The 13,169-nt window shown below is 45.2% G+C and overlaps 1 protein-coding gene across 5 annotated transcripts in view; it reads right to left on the bottom strand.

Moving 5' to 3' along the window:
* UBR2 (ubiquitin protein ligase E3 component n-recognin 2) overlaps nucleotides 1–13,169 on the bottom strand; it is an 85,129-nt gene that overhangs the window by 21,382 nt on the left and 50,578 nt on the right. For all 5 annotated transcript variants that reach the window (XM_084752954.1, XM_084752957.1, XM_084752953.1 and 2 more), the window contains exons 22-32: nucleotides 12,374–12,426; nucleotides 10,499–10,601; nucleotides 9,526–9,574; nucleotides 8,664–8,818; nucleotides 6,564–6,666; nucleotides 4,368–4,477; nucleotides 4,176–4,256; nucleotides 3,489–3,667; nucleotides 2,711–2,910; nucleotides 1,836–1,929; nucleotides 775–936 (exon numbers count right to left, since the gene is read on the bottom strand). In XM_084752954.1, coding sequence (XP_084609080.1) covers nucleotides 775–936; nucleotides 1,836–1,929; nucleotides 2,711–2,910; nucleotides 3,489–3,667; nucleotides 4,176–4,256; nucleotides 4,368–4,477; nucleotides 6,564–6,666; nucleotides 8,664–8,818; nucleotides 9,526–9,574; nucleotides 10,499–10,601; nucleotides 12,374–12,426 — 1,289 coding nt within the window. The remainder of the gene's footprint in view (nucleotides 1–774; nucleotides 937–1,835; nucleotides 1,930–2,710; nucleotides 2,911–3,488; nucleotides 3,668–4,175; nucleotides 4,257–4,367; nucleotides 4,478–6,563; nucleotides 6,667–8,663; nucleotides 8,819–9,525; nucleotides 9,575–10,498; nucleotides 10,602–12,373; nucleotides 12,427–13,169) is intronic.

Below are 13,169 nucleotides of genomic sequence, written 5' to 3'. Positions count from 1 at the left end.
AGGCCAGGAGAGAACATCACATCCCCTAGAAATGGAATTACAAATAGTTGTGAGCCACCATGTGGGGCAGAAACTGAAGCCAGATCCTCAGCAAGAGCAGCAGCATTCTGCATTGTTTTTCTAGATAGGGTTCCTCTGTGTAGCCTTGGCTGTCCTTGAAGTCAGAGATCTGCCTGCCTCTGCCTCCTGAGTGCTAGGATTACAGGCGTGCGCCATTGCACCCAGCTGCAGCAGTGTTCTTAATGGCTAGGCCATCTCGTCAGCTCTTATTCATTATTAAATTCACTATGTATGTGTATGATGTATGTGTGTGCCCATGTATGTCATGGGAAGCATATAAAGCTAGTAGACTTTTTTCCCCCTTGAGACAAGTGTCTTACTGTGCAGCCAGGACTGGAACTCACAGAGATCCACCTACCTCCCTCGCACATGCTAGGATTAAAGGTGTATCCTACCATACCCAACAATAGACTAAATGTCTTTAAAAGCATGAGAGAACATCTTTAAATTAGGATCTCCAGAAATAAAGATGATACCAGGTTTTTATGAAGAAACAGAAAATTTACATCTTCTGTAGTATTTATAGGTGAATAAAAGTTAAATTTTGGCTTGTTCCTCTTTAAAGTCACAATCACACTCCATAGATCTGGCAGAAGAAATAACACATCTGGAAGGTGATCTGGTCACATCATGATGTTGTTGCCCAGTGTCCACTCTGCTTTATAATTTCATCACCCACAAAGCCACCCTGAGGCAGGCTGCGGCAGAGCTCACCTGCTGAAGGCACTCCGTGGAGGAAGCAGCAGGGGGATCACGGTGTTGCTCAGGCAGCCACAGAGCGGGCAGAGGAACTCGCCATTCTCCACATCATAGCTAGTGTGCAGGCGCAGGCGCTGCTGCCTTCGCTGCTCTTTAGCTTGAACGGAATCAAAATACCTTCACAATTAGAGAACAGGGGGCGTCAAAATCTGTGCAGTTTATGTCAGCAGGAGGTGCAAGCATCAACATTCTGTCGTTTTTCTCACACACAATTACAAACACGAACTCTTGAACTGTCTTAAACACAGGCAGCATGACTTCAGAGTGGCTCTGGAGTCCTACACCACAGAAACGTTATAACCAATAAAGTAACAGAGCCTGACTGGCCTAACAGGCATTTCAGGAGTGGGAACTCTGTGGTGCTCTGTCTGACCATTTCTCAGGGCTGGTGGTCACTGTCGGGAGTGGTCACACAGATAGTGAGCACAGTGCTGAGGATCACATGAAGCACAGGGCAGAGCGTGGGGAAGGGCTTGGGGCCTTCCTCTTGGCACAAGGATTCACTACAGCATGAGGAGCCATCAAGCATGTACTAACCTCTGGATTACAGAGCTGTTCCTCGGGTACTCGAAGAACACATTACTCTTATTGCCTACGTACAGTACAGGGTTAACCGTATGATACCAAATCCTTAGTACATTACACGTACGATATACTGTACGGCACCAAATCCTCAATACATTACATATAGGCCACCTATGGCACAGGGTTTACTCTATGGTACTAAATTCTCCTGTCCTTCCAGCTTGTTGCCTGACAGATTCCTCCCCTTCTCTGCAGGGATAAAGAAGATTCCGATACAGAGCTACATTAAAAATGTACCCGGCACTCTATTTCTTATTGCTCTGTTACATTAATTACAAAGCAAGCACTTATTTATTAAGCAAATATTTAGGAATTTATCAGTATCTTTAGTTCTTTTTATCCCCACTCTCAGAATAAAATTTCCTTTGCTTGAAAAATCAATTATGAGCCTTCAGATGGCTTCTTTTGAGTAACATAAGAATGTAAATTACCTTTGCCAACAATGGGCATGCATAACGTGTCCACAGCTGCCAGTGTGTGTTCCACAAGACAGATCAGGGTGCATGAATAATGGATCATAATTTTCTGCATTACAAAACAAACAAATAAAAGACAAACAACCTATAAGCATTTAACTTTCCTATGATCAGTGTACATCTTTAAATTTGAAGACCTGGGTAAGGAAATGCTAATTTATTCTGACTTTAGACAGCACTAATTAGTGCAAGGCTCTGGTAACTTAAAAAATGAGGCTTTTGTAATTTCTCATCATCTGTGGAATCGAACAGTCCTGAACTGTAATGTGAGGTTCAAAGTGCATTAAGTAACTGGGCCCTCTGCATACTGGGAGTCACTCGAAGGTGGAACAAAACGTCCAGGGGACCCTCCATAGGTGCTGACACACCTAGTGTATGTCCCCGCTATTCTCTCATTAATCAGCACAGAAATTGCAGCCTAGAAATCAAGTATCTAGGAAGATGCACCAAGGTCACATACAAATCCTACCCGTGTGAGCAGGGTTCTTCCCTCTCGGTTCCCTCCCTGCCAGCACTACAGCACCTTGTACAGGACTGGAGCATCTGCGAGTTTTGATGCCCACTCTGGATTACAAAGGATCACGATCTATCTGAAGCTTTGGTGCCGGGAGAGTCTAATTCCCCAGCATGCCTCATGGCCTGAGCTTAGAGTAGACATGCTAAAGGGACATGTCAAGATACAGTCTCACACTAGAGACCGGCCTGGAACTCACGCAATTCTCTGGCCCCAGGCTCCTGAGTGCAGGCTTATAGACAGGCATCACGGTGCCTGGCACGGGGGTGGCTTGTGGTTTGTCCTGGCAGACGCTGGGTTACGATCTAGATCTTACCTGGATCCTCAATGAATTTGCTTCTATCTTTTGACAGTACAGTGGATCTCTGAACAAATGCCGCCAAGACCATCGCCCTGCTTTCCACAGTCACCTCTTGCTCCTCTTGACACAATATACAGGTGACAAACTGTCTCTGCTCAGGGACCTGTGTCTGTGCTGGGCCCAATGCTGTGAGTGCTGCATCTGAGACCAGAGGGCTGCAATACAAAGGTGATGGCTGCATTCAGTGACAGATCCAGATAGGTACACTCTGGACACATGGATTTGATGGCATGAAGTGGGAGGAGGCTTTCATGTGCTTAAAACCATCTCTAATCGTCATAGCAACCTGCCCACAGTGTTCATTCTTTCACGCATGCTAAGGTTCTCTGTAGAAAGTAACACTGTAGGCAGACACATGTTACCCAGAGCTGGAGATTTCTTTTTGTGTGTATGTGCACATATGTGTGGGTCCCAGGGCCTCTCATTTGTCAGGAACTTGCTGAACGGGATAGGCTGTCTGGTCACTGACCCAGGGACCCACCTGTCTCTCCCTCTCCAGCACTGGCCGGCATGTGCCGGTCCCTTGTTTTTTTACATGAGTTCTGGGAGTGAACACAGATCCTTGTTTATTCGTAGACAGTTTCCTGGCTGACCCTGAGCTGTTTCCCTGGCCTAGAAGTGAACTCTACTAGCTGGAAGTTACAATGTTATCCACCACTTTTACTCAGTTACATTAAAATTAAAAGCCCAGAGAAGCAATGGTTCTGAGTCCTACAGCCATTACTCAGTCTACCTCTTGTCCAGAGTGGCAGTGGCAGCAGCGTCCTGCTCTTTGGTCTGCTGGAAGAGCTCTTTGTTCTCATCAATGAAGTGCCGCTGCATCTCTGACATCTGGGCCATGATCTTCTCGCGGCGCAGTCTGGCAATCTCAGCTTTCCTTTTCCTCTCTGCCTTGTCTTTGTCTCTTGAGCTCTAGAAGGATGCTCCATTTAGTTAGATTCTTAGAGGCTACACAGTCTTTCCCCATAAGCACAGCACTTGGATTGTAGGCATTAATTAAGACCCACCACAGTGTTTTCTTATTTAAATGCAAGAGTCAATTTAAGATGCTACGGGAAAAGAACAAACTAGAAAACTGCGACACATTAATATCTATCATCATATATGCAACTTTTGGAATTTAATGTTTGTGAACATTATCAACTACTGACTTAATACAGAGAAACCTACTTTGTTCATGCCAACCTGCTAAAGCTGTTTTGTACTTTTCTTTTTTGGTACTCTTAGTTTCATACAAAAAAAAAATTTTTTTTTTTTTTAAAAAGACACTGTTTCAGCATGTAACAGCCCTGGTTGGCCTGGAACAAATTATGTAGACCAGGCTAGCCTAGAATTCACAGAGCTCCACCTGCTTCTGCCTCTTAAGTGCTGGGGTAATGGCATATGCTGGCATGCCTGACGTGAGCTTGTTTCTTATTACCTCTTCCATTACGGCTCCTTCTGCCTCTGCCACAGGACTGGTGGATGAACTTTCTCTTATCTTCTTAATTGCATTAAACATCTTAAGAAAACAAAACCCAGAAACTCTGTTATTCTTAAGTTAAGAACTGCTATTACAAATAACAACTATTTGATGTTTTTCACAAGAAGCACAGCAGTGTGGAAATATTACCTTTAGCAACCACCTAATCATGTCTTTGTGGACTTCCAGGGAGGGAGCATTCTGTAACGTCTCCAGCATAGCTAGGATGCTTGGGGAATTATTTGGCGCATCACCAGGTTCTAGGAGAAACAGAAAGGCATAGTAACAGCTAACTCCTCAGGGCACTTATCCTACCAAAGAGAAATGCAACTGCTTACAACAGCCGCTGCCTATCATTTGACTGCACTTGGACTGTGTGGAAGCCGGAGGAGGCCAGGAGTCTTCCTCTATTGTTCTCCACCTCATTTTTTTGAATCAGGAGCTCTCACTGGGCCTAGTGTTCAGTGATTGGCTAGCCTAGCTGGCCAGCCAGCCCTTGGGATCCATCCCCTGGAAACTGACACCTTATAGTGAGGAGAGAACGGATAGACTCAGTTTTTTGTGTGGTTATTGGAACAGAAAAGCATCAGAGACAAAGAAGGCAGAGGGCAAGGCACGATGAACTCACGGGCAATGCCAGTAGAGAGGATGCAGGGAGGCTGGTGCCTATGAAGAACAAAGCACAAGCCAGTGGGCAGAGGCAGCCTCCCCTCCAGCTCTTATTTACATGCAAGGGAGCAAGGAAGGAAACCAGAGCTTTCCTGACCAACAGGACCACTTCTCAGTCCTACCCTTCTCTTGTAGGACAGTGGAATATCCTCATCAGCACTTAAGAGAAATAAAGGCACAGAAATAAGCCTTTCAACCCAGGAGCTCCTACATTATCTTAAAGCATTACAAATTCACCCATAAACAAATGGCTGGCCACAAGCTAAGCAGAAAAAGCACCAGCACTCAGGATGCAAAGCAGGGAGGTCCCTGTGAGTTTGAGGTCAGCCTAGTTTATATAGTGAACTCAAGGCCAGCCAGGCTCATACAGTGAGACCTTGTCTCCGTAAACAAACAAACAAACAGAAATATAAAAGCAAATGTACCAAATACTAACTGGTGAGCTTCAGGAGTATATACAAGGGTGTTGCTGCATAGCTTTCCCACCTTCTCATATATGTGCATGCATGTTTGTGTATGTATTATCACACAAAGCTAATATATAAATATATATTCATCTTGAAAAAAAATAGTATGCGTGGTACTGAGGATTGAATTCAAGGTTGCTGGAAAGTTTTTTAAAATAAAAAGTCAAAAAACATCTCTCTGGCCCTTTAAAAAGTCATATTACTCAAACATAAATGACGACGACAACAACAACAACAACGTCAAATTACTTTACATAAACTGGGCGTGGTGGCAACGCCTTTAATCCCAGCACTCAGGAGGCAGAGGCAGGCGGATCGCTGTGAGTTTGAGGCCAGCCTGGTCTACAAAGCGGGTCCAGGACAGCCAAGGCTACACAGAGAAACCCTGTCTCGAAAAACCAAAAAAAAAAAAAAAAAAAAAAAAAAAAAAAGAATTACTTTACAAAAAAAAGAATCACTTTACATAAAGCTAGAATCTGGGGCTGGAGAGATGGTTCAGTGGTTAAGATCACTGGCTGCTCTATCAAAGGATCAAGGTTCAATTCCCAGCAACCACAATGCAGCTCACAACTGTCTGTAACTCCGGTTCCAGAGACCTGACACACACACACACACACAAGCAGGCAGAATACAAATGTACATAAAATAGAAAAATCCCCTATAGCTACTCTTCTGGTTATGAACACTGTAGAAGCCCATGTTTTTGTAAACTAACAGCAATAACTTAAAGGTGAAATGCTGACAACACACTTGGTGTTTATCCAAGTCTAAGTATATCCTAGAGGTAAATATATGTGTGACACTAACTTCATATAGGAACCGCACACTAAGCCATTCCTCCAGGGGAGTCTCTGTACCAAGTTCACTTGAACCTCAATCTCAAAAGGCTGAGAAGTGATCTGTCAACACCAGCACATTATTTTCTGCTGTTTGTGAATTAGCATTTGTGTACTCAAGCATGCACAGACCCTAAATATTTTCATGTTAGGACGCAATGACACTATTGTCCAGATGCAGTACCTCTAATACAGTCCCAAAGTATGTGTCCTCCCAGGCTCTAATAGAGCATCATTAACACTGCTGGAGGCTGGACAAGGCAGCTTCCATCACCTGACTTCAGTACAGCTATTTAGTACTCGTCCTGTAGAGTTACAGGTTGTTATATACGGTCACTGTGCGGGTGCGGGCTGAGTGGCAGGCCTACACGTACTTGAAATCTTCTGGGTGAAGGTGAATGTCTCCACGTGACCTTCCACGGCGTTTTCCAGATGGTGCTTCTCCTCTTGGAGGGCCATGCCAATCAAATGCAGCACCTCAAGCAAAAGGTCTCACGGTTAGAAAACAAAAGATGGAAAAACCAAAATACAAGTATATATTTGAAAAGAATAAAAAAAATATCATTAAAAAATGACAAACTGGGCTGGAGAGATGGCTCAGCGGTTAAGAGCCCTGACTGCTTTTCCAGAGGTCCTGAGTTCAGGTCCCAGCAACCACATGGTGGTTCACAACCATCTATAATGTAATCTAATGTACACTGTATACATAATAAGTAAATAAATCTTAAAAAAAAAAAAAAAGACAAACCATAGAGTAAACATGATAAAAACAAATCCCAATTTTTAGTATCTGAACAGAGAACTCCTAGCAAGGAGAAACAAAAGTTCCTACTCAGCTAGGAAGAGCCTTGAAGCGTGAATTCCTAGGCTTCCTACAGGCAGTGCTGTGACAAGCAACGTGTGCACAGCCACACATCTGTCTTCCACCTGTACTTCAGCCTTGAAAACAGGTCCTAACTAGGTGACCAAATTCAAGACCTGTGGCATCTAACGCACACTCACCTGTTCTGATAATATCTACTTCTCACCTCCAAGGATTCAATTTTCTTCCCAAAATATTTTAATGCAATTTAATTTTATGAGTGTCTGACTTCCTGTATGTCTGTGCACCACAGGGCTGGTGCTTGAGGCCAGAAGAGGACGTCAGATCCCACAAAACTGGAGTTCTAGATGCTTGTAAGACACCATGTGGGAGCCAGGAATCAAACCCTGGTCTTCTAAGAGCAGCCAGGACTCTCAACTACTGAGCCATCTCTCCAGACCTTCACCTTGAATGCAGTTTATTAAATGCTTATTGTCTTCCTGATAGCTCACTGAACACCCCTTGCCACAGGTCTGAGAGGAGGAGACCACACCGAGCCTACTACTGTGCATTCTCACTAATCTTGTCAAGCCTCCAAGGCTTGAAGGGGATGGGTGTGAGACACGATAGCCTCCCTCCACGAAGGGCGACAGGCTGCCAAGGGCCTGAGTGACTCATCTGTACCCAGGATGAACACCGAGCATTCTTGCCCCCGCCCTCCTTGGGTATTCCTCACACCACAGTGGCAGTCTCCAGGGTACTAGAGGTGCGGGGCTTACATCTTAGAGACACGCTGAGGAAGGGGAGGGGTGTAAGCACGCACGTGACTTAGTCAGTGAGATACTTCAGCCCTCTGAGGTGACTACTGGCGCAAGGCTGGCCTTCACTTCAATTCCTGGCTTTACGGCTTTCACACTAATTCTTGAGGGGAATCCCTCAGAGACTACGCCATCATCTTTAGCCTAGAGAGAGACAGCCTTGCTCTGGAGTTCTGAGCTTATGGGTACTAGACGGACAATGCCTGGTGTAGAGCACGGCAGAGAGCTGGCATTCGACTGATGGATAATAACAATGGTGGCGGAACAGCAAGTCAGAAGAAGCTCGTTGAGACTTGGCCTCCCCACTGATAGCGGATAAAGCAGTAGCTGCTCCTGGAGCGTGTGTGGATCTGATAACTGAAGACTGACATTAAAGCTATAGAGTAAAACTGGCTCCACACTGGCCATCTTTTAGTTACAGGAACCTAAGTATCCACGTCTCAATTTCTTTCTTTTCTTTCCATTTTTTAAAATATCGAACACTTCATGAATTTGCGTGTCATCCTTGCGCAGGGGCCATCTAATCTTCTCTGTATTGTTCCAATTTTAGTATATGTGCTGCCGAAGCGACACTGACGAGCTAAGGTTCTTTAAATGAGGACCGTGTGTGAAGACTTCTACATCCTGTCATATCCCAGACTGTGCAAAGGCTGGGGTCAAGGCCGAGACAGGCTGGCTAGCAGGACTTAGGGAGCCATCACCACCTGGTATGAAAATATCAGGCAGGCACACGGTTCATCATCAGAGACAAAAAAAAAAAAGGAGAGGTAATAAAGTACCACAAGGTCCTAGTGTTCTGTCTACTGAGACTGACTTTTTTCCACTACAACAAATGGAAATACAGATAAACCTACCCTTTGTAGCATAGACTCCGACCAGGCGGATCCATGATGTTCTACAGCCCATTGGAGGATTGTTCCCATGATGTACAACATGACATCACATTGCAAAATGTTAACCAGACTTGCAAATAGAGGGCAGAACGGTGGCAACGCCGGAGGAGGAAGGGCTGGGAATAAAGGAGAACATGTTTAAAGAAACTATCCCTCTCTATGTAGCCCTGGCTCTTCTGGAACTCACTAAGTGGAGCAGGCTGGCCTTGAACTCAGAGATTCCCCCTGCCCCTGCCTCCTCTGTGTGGGATTACAGGTATGAGGCACCACACCCAGCTTGCTAGAAACTTTCAATGGTCGATAAAGGACTTTGATTAGAATATCTTTTTTGTTGTTGTTGTTGTTTTTGAGACAGGGTTTCTCTGTGGAGCCCTGGCTGTCCTGGACTCATTTTGTAGGCCAGGCTGGCCTTGAACTCACAGCGATCTACCTGCCTCTGCCTCCCTGAGTGCTGGGATTAAAGGCATGTGCTACGATACCCAGCTAGCTGAAAAACTGTTCTTTTGCCAAACTTCCCTATCCCCAAACCATTTTCTTTTCTTTTCTTTTTTTTTTTTTGAGACAGGGTCTCTCTGTGTACCAAAACCATTTTCAAAACACAGGCAGCACCACTTGGAACGGCAGGAGTGGAGGGAAGTGCTGAGACAGCTGCAGGGCGTCTACTGGGTAAGACAGGCCGATCCAGAGCCATTGCCAGATGTCTGTGTTCACTATTCCTCAGAACAGGAGGATGTTCACACAAACAGCTTACACTAAATCTCCCACCCCACCAAGGGTAATCATCGTGTCCAATAGAAAGCAACGTCTTATCAGATTTAAATACCTGTATCTTCCCTATTTTGTCTTTTCAATTTCTGTTGAGCTTCCTCTGCCTAATGAAAGACAAAGTAATTTGGACGAGAGTTACAACATGTGACGTTAGTGATAGAGTCTGCCCACTCTCCCTTAAAGACAGACAGGGCCCCCCATGCTCCTCCCTTAAAGACAGACAGGGCCCCCCATGCTCCCCCTTAAAGACAGACAGGGCCCCCCATGCTCCTCCCTTAAAGACAGACAGGGCCCCCCATGCTCCCCCCTTAAAGACAGACAGGGCCCCACACACTCCCCCTTAAAGACAGACAGGGCCCCCCCCACTCTCCCCTTAAAGACAGACAGGGCCCCCCCACACTCCCCCCTTAAAGACAGACAGAGCCCCCCCACTCCCCCTTAAAGACAGACAGGGCCCCCCACACTCCCCCCTTAAAGACAGACAGGGCCCCACACACTCCAAGCTGGCTTTCACTGATCCTTCTACCTAGATTCCAGGCAGGAGCCAATGCGTGTGGCTTAGGACAGGGTGCTACCTCATAAATGTTTAGTCTTCCTCACCATTCATATAGCAAGGTTAATTCTTTTTGTCAATTAACTCAAATGTGTTCTTTAATTCTTTTTGTTTGTTTGTTTTTGTTTTTTTGAGACAGGGTTTCTCTGTGTAGCCTTGACCATCCTGGACTCACTTTGTAGACCAGGCTGGCCTCAAACTTACAGTGATCCACCTGCCTCTGCCTCCCAAGTGCTGGGATTAAAGGTGTGTGCCACCACTGCCTGGCTCTTTAATTCTTTAGGATGCAGAAAAAAAGCAGGTACAAAAAGGAAATGCAACATAGGTTTGAATGCTATGAAGTGTATCAAAACAAAATAAAACTTCATAGTAGTTCTTCTTTTTAACACCATTTATTGAAAAAATACATTAAAAGATTGCAAAATTTAAGTCTGAAATTACTAGGAAAATTGCCTAAAGCCCAAGCCCTGCTCACCTTGGCCTGCTCTGCCCTGGAGAAGTGATAGAAGTAGAGGCTGAAGTCTTTGGCGCACTCTGGCTTCAGCTCGTACATGCCTCGTCCTGTCAGCCCAGGCTTCCTATGGAGCAGGACACAATCAGCAGAGCCACACGCACCGAGGCCTCAGAGGTCTGAGTAAGATGTGAGCTCCCACAGCTACCTTTTTAGGGCTTCAAGCTGAAACTGGTCTGTGGGCTGAGTGACACTACACACGCAGAACCCTTTCTGCAGCCATCTTATTCAGCACCTCCGCTTTGAACTGGTCCTAACTATGCAAGTGAATGTGATGGAGATGCAGCTCAAAAGCCCAACAGAACAGGCTTCAAGACTGCAGCATTTCTAAGCCTCTGAACACCAGTACACGTGGGGTTAGCTTTTCTGTTTCAATATGTGTATGTTCTAAAAAGAATTTTATAGGACAAGGACCAGAGGTCAGATAATACTGGGAAATATTTTTAAACACCTGTGAAATGACATTATACAGTTAAAAATCAAGCAACAGAGAAAGTATTCACCAAATACTTAATATGTTGAGATCAATGTTTCTAATATATAAAAATTCTAAAACCTAAGATAGGAATGAATGGCTAGGAAGAAAATTACACAAAGGTGTCACGATCTACAAATAGTTAACACATGACAAGATACTCGTTGGCTGCATGATGCAAACTGAAGTAAGGCAACGTGTCCACTCATTTACTATACAGAATTATAAAGGTGGACCAGGCCAGGGGAGGGAGGAGCTCACTGGCAGCCGGTTCTTAGTCCTGCGTTCAATCTATAGCAATGCTATTCCCTCCTCTGCAGAGAGGGAAGGTGCACACACATTCAAGTGCTGACAGAGTGCAGGGGCTGGGGGCGTAAACTGATGTTCCACTGGGAAGACAACTTGGAGGCATCTGTCAGAATATAAGCTGTGCCTTCCCTTGGAGCTAGTCAGAACAGAGATGCCCATGATGCCCAGCACTTGCTGCCGGGACCAGGGAATGTCCGGGCATTGGCGATCTGTCAGCAGAGAGGAGGCAAATCCACACCGTGCAGCATGAGGAAGATGCAGGAATGAAGTGGGCTCCACATGCCGACATGGCACATTAAATACAGAACCAAAGCCCCACCACATCCTATTACGTTCACACTTAAAAGAGGCAACAGAGGTAGGTGATGAAGCTCAGCATAGAGCGCATTCAAGCACGAAGCTCTGAACTATAGAATAACAAACACAAACTCATTTTTGCTCGAAGTCTGTACCTTCCTAGCTACTTAGAAGCATACAGATAAAAATTTCTACAAATATAGGCAAACTCAGAATAAGATTAGGATGCAGCTAGATAGTTGAGCAATGGTGATAACCACGCTTTTCTGTGTTTTCTCTATAAAAACACACTGCTTATTTATTGTGCATATACTATCTTCAGAATCAATAAAGACATTTCAGCTGGAGTGTGGAGCAAGAAGAGCAGGATGAGAAACTATCCTGGGGCTGAAATGGCTTAGCAGTTAAGAGCACTTGCTGCGCTTCCAAGGACAGCTTCTAACATCCGCATCAGCTGGCTCATGACCACTTAACTCTAGCTCCAGGGAATCACACAGGCACACACACTTAGGTTTATCAAAAGAAACACAGTAAGAAAGATGATTATGGAGGCTGGACAGATGGCTTAGTGGGTAAGGCGCTGCTGCCAAGCCTGGTGACCTGCGTTCAGTCCTTGGGACACCTATGGTTGAAGAGAGCTGATTTTCTCAGGCTGTCCTTTGATGTCTACATGTGTGTTGCAGTTAGCGCAGGTGCACACAAAGTAAATATGTTTGAAAAAATAAATAACAACTTCATAGAATATGACATAAACTCACTTGAAATGTGCAACGGCTTCAATGACGCTCTCCATGCCAGTCTCCTTGTTCTCCTAGGGTAGCAGAAAACAAGTGTGCTCAGCGGCTGGCCAGCGACTGCAGCACTCTGAGCAGTGTGCTCTGCCCGTGACCCTTTCAGAAACCACAGACAGAATGTGGCTATCCACTGTTTTGAAAGACTGAAGAGTCTACACATGCGGAAGGCCAGGACTGACCACAGAGGAAGGGGTCTCTAACGGGGACTTGCTCCACACCAGCCTAGTCCAGGAAGCACCGCTAACAGCTGAACCTCTAGTGTCAACCAAGGTGTCACAATGAGGTGACTAAGCAAGGCCAACCCAATTGATCAAGCCCTGGACCTGCAGAACCCTGGGATGTGAAAAAAAAGTTCAAAGGTTTCAACTTTGGCAAAATATATCAGAGAGGGGCTAAGGAGACAGCGCAGCAGCTACGAATATTTGCTGCTTTTCCAGAGGACCTGGTTCAATTTCCAGAACCCACGTTGGGTAGTTCACAAGCATCTATAACTCTAACTCCAGGGGATCTAACTCCCTCTCCTGGGCTCTTTGGGGGGACACACCCACATATACACATAATTTAAAATTAAAATTAGCAAGCAAGTAAATAAACACATTGAAGAGCCTTAATAAAAATAGAGGCTTTATTTTAGCAGCAGGAGCTGAATTTCTAAAAAACCCCACAGCTGAAAATTAGGTGGCTGAGAGACTAATGGCTCCGGGAGGAAGAGCTGCTACAATTCAGCCTATACAATTCAGTCCTTGTACCAGCGACTTAA

The sequence above is a fragment of the Acomys minous genome (assembly GCF_964271855.1).
Source record: "Acomys minous genome assembly, chromosome: 13".
NCBI classification, from domain to species: Eukaryota; Metazoa; Chordata; class Mammalia; order Rodentia; family Muridae; genus Acomys; species Acomys minous.
The sequence above is the reverse complement of the archived record's forward strand: the minus strand, read 5'-3'. Positions and strand labels throughout refer to the sequence as shown.